This window comes from Atta colombica, unplaced genomic scaffold (assembly GCF_001594045.1).
Source record: "Atta colombica isolate Treedump-2 unplaced genomic scaffold, Acol1.0 scaffold189, whole genome shotgun sequence".
NCBI classification, from domain to species: Eukaryota; Metazoa; Arthropoda; class Insecta; order Hymenoptera; family Formicidae; genus Atta; species Atta colombica.
The window spans coordinates 1,872,437-1,875,829 of record NW_017259281.1 but is presented as its reverse complement, the minus strand read 5'-3'; the positions used below and the strand labels follow the sequence as shown (position 1 = coordinate 1,875,829).

The 3,393-nt window shown below is 25.6% G+C and overlaps 1 protein-coding gene across 2 annotated transcripts in view; it reads left to right on the top strand.

Moving 5' to 3' along the window:
- Window positions 1-662: 662 nt before the first annotated feature.
- LOC108686709 (transcription factor SPT20 homolog) overlaps window positions 663-3,393 on the top strand; it is a 15,808-nt gene continuing 13,077 nt past the window's right edge. For both annotated transcript variants that reach the window (XM_018192143.1, XM_018192142.1), the window contains exon 1: window positions 663-817. In XM_018192143.1, the coding sequence (XP_018047632.1) occupies window positions 778-817 (40 nt within the window). In that variant the 5' untranslated portion in view covers window positions 663-777. The remainder of the gene's footprint in view (window positions 818-3,393) is intronic.

Genomic DNA, 3,393 nt, shown 5'->3' with positions numbered 1-3,393 from the left:
TTAAATAATTTTTCATAAAGTGCTATTCAATTCTTTTTAAACACACAAAATATACTCTGAACGATGTTTTATATATCATAATAAAGACATTCTTGAAAGCCAATTTAAACTAAAAATAAATTATATACATTGTTTCTTAAAATATTAAATTTATAAATGTTACAATATGTAATTTCAGATATATCTTCAAATAAAATTTTAATCTGAAGTCAAAATATTAAATGTAATTTGAAAAACTTATAAAATAAGTAACAAACAAAAAAATAAATATTAGAGTGAAAAATTAATTTTTAGAGTAATTAATTATATATATGCTTTATTAAAAACTTAAATAAATCTTCTTTAAATAAAACTAATCTTCATATTTAAGAAATGTATATATTAATAATACGAAATTTCGGTCTTAAAATATTATATTGGATGGAATGTCCTCCTTGTATGGAAGGGGATCAGAGAATGTAAAGTCCCAGGACTTGGTCGGCCCTGGATGTCAGATGAAGTCTGAAAGTGCCCCGCGTGCTCGCCTTTGTCGAACATGTCCATATACTATTAGTATCCGCGAGATCGAGTAGCTTGTCGCATGTTTTTCATCGGTGACTGTCGATCATTTGCAGCAAAGTTTCGATTAGCCTGCAAGCAAATTTTCTCCGCGAAGTCTTTGCGCTTTCTCGCGCTTGTTTTTACTTCTCAATCCTAACGATCCTAGGATCGTCTCGTGAGAGTCGTCGATTCTTTGAGATTCTTAGAATAGTGATAATTAAAACTGGATCGACGAAAATGAAGATCGCTACTACATTATTCCTCTTCGTGGTCGTCGGTAAGTATTGGATCAAAAATTCATAGTGTTACTTCAAACTCAAGCAACAGTAATTTTGTAAAAATAAACAAAATTTAAATTTAAGAACTGTTAAAGCTCAAAATCTCTACTTTGGAGATATTACTATATTTTTTAAGTTTCTAGAAATTTAGTAATTGTTATATATAGAAAATTACGAGCTGGACAAAAATTATTTTTTCTTGCAAAAATTTTCAATTTTCTAATGTGAAAAACTTAAAGTTTCTCCTACAAAATTGTTTTTAAAAATGTTTCTAAGATTTTTTATTACTGAATCGCGGATTAATAAAAGGAGAATTTTAATTTTGCTCACAACTTTGTTAAAAATTGTCACAATTCAAAAAAACATATTTTTTAAGCTAAAAGTTTACTCTATCAAATGATATAATTGTCAAATTTTTTTACAAATATTTTTTAAAAACATGTATAAGCATAATACAAATAAAGTTAGCGCTACGAACTTGTTCCAACTCAAAGTTTATTTCTTCTTTGAAATAACGGAAATAACGTGGCTATTTTTTTTGTTTGTTTCGTAAAAAATATCTCACTTTTATAAAAAATAAATCTAATAAAGGAAGTAATGTTTATAAACCTTTATCAAATTACTAGTGCATTTTAAAATATTGATTTTAGCGATACACAAACTTATTTTCTCTTGTTTTTACATTGAAATAATTAAATTAATATATTATGATTAAATTTTGATTTAATTATGATTAAATTATGATTAAGTTAAATTTTTTAATTTTAAATTTAATATTTAAATACTTATTAAAATAAATGTCACAAAAAATCATTCAGCTACGCTACTTCTTTCGTTTCTAAGATGTTTAAACGCAGAATTGACAGTGACTGTCAATGTGCAAGTGCATCTGGTTACTTTATTATTCTTGCTATTGATATCTTCAATTAATATGTTATATATTATTTCTATTACAGTTTTGGGGAATATTTGTATTTATCGAGCAATTGTGCATTAATAAAATTTAAACAATTTATATTGTTATATCAAATAAATCCAGAGTTTGAGATATACATCTATCATATTTCAACAAGATTTAATTCTGAAGTTATAATAGAACAATTAAATGCATTAATCGTTCGATGCATACAAATGTCTTCATTAAATATTTTATTTATTTTGTAAACATCGGTTTTCAAATTTTCCTATACACAATCGTGTCTTAATAATAAATTTCTATACTATGATTAATTATATTAATTGTTTGTTAATCAGGAAGTCTGTAATCAAACTTTATATTTAAATTTATAATTTTTGATAATTTATCTTACAATTTAAAAAAAAATATCAAAGAATATACTAAATTATTAAAAATAAATCAATTATATACTAAAATAATTGTCATTGATTATCATTTATTGTTTATTGATATTATTAGAGATGAATTTTAATATTTAACGCAATATTCAGACTTGTTATGAAGTTTAAAATTAATGATTTGCAGTAGAGTCGAATTTGAAAGCCGATCGCAAAAACTGTCAGCGTTTTTACATGGGCGATTTCATTAGTTGGGCCTCTCTCTTTTTTATTGCGCCTTGTATGAATTGCATAATTTTATTCTGTGCTATCGACTTCAACGTCTGTAAATTATTCTTAACTTGACTGCACTTGTCTTACGCCGTATCGATCAATTAATCAGTGTACTTCTTCCTTATTATACTAATAGTCTTGTTTTCTCTAGCGAAGAAATTCCTCCTTCCCTAAAGTGCATCTGATTGTACATATGGGTATTTGTGTGATGTGTTACATTTTAAGCAGACATTATATGTTCCGCGGAAAATTCACAACATACTACTTAGATATGTGAATTGTGTAAAAATATAATTTTCCGTAATTTCACGCTACTGTTTGTAATGATCTGAGCGTGACTGCGATGGTTACGCATTGTGAAAAGCAGCCGGACTTCTTGCGGTTCGATGCAGTAGTACGTTGCACTCGACACATCATTATATGTCATGATGCGTCAGAATCAGTGGAAATCTTTTAAAGATTTTAACTTAAGATTTTTACATAAAAATTTTTAATATTTTTGTAAAAACATTGTGTAATCAAAATTATCTCTCTAAAAATAAATAAATAAAAATCTTTTATAAAAATCTTGTATAAAAAATATATAAATATCTAATATCTTTTTTATGATAAATAGTACATTTGTACTTCATAATATCTTTACAACAAATAAATATGTATAAAATAAGCATGTAAAATAGTTCAATATGTAAAAAGTGTATTTTTATATGTGTGTCAAAGACAATATTCTTTTTATTAATATTACACGCACACATTGCAAATTATTCATCCATCTTTGCTGTATAACAGAAAGGAAGTTATTGAAACTAGTCGGTGTACATATCGTATATCTAATATATGTGTACATAATGTGTAAATAAAAATTATGAAACAGTATGATTAGCCATGACTTTCGCTAAGTTAACTAATTTATTCTTTTATATATACGTTACTCAAATAGGCTTAATAACACTTTGAAAAAATAAAGTCTATTTTTCAGCTTATTATTTGATTTACTGAAATAAAT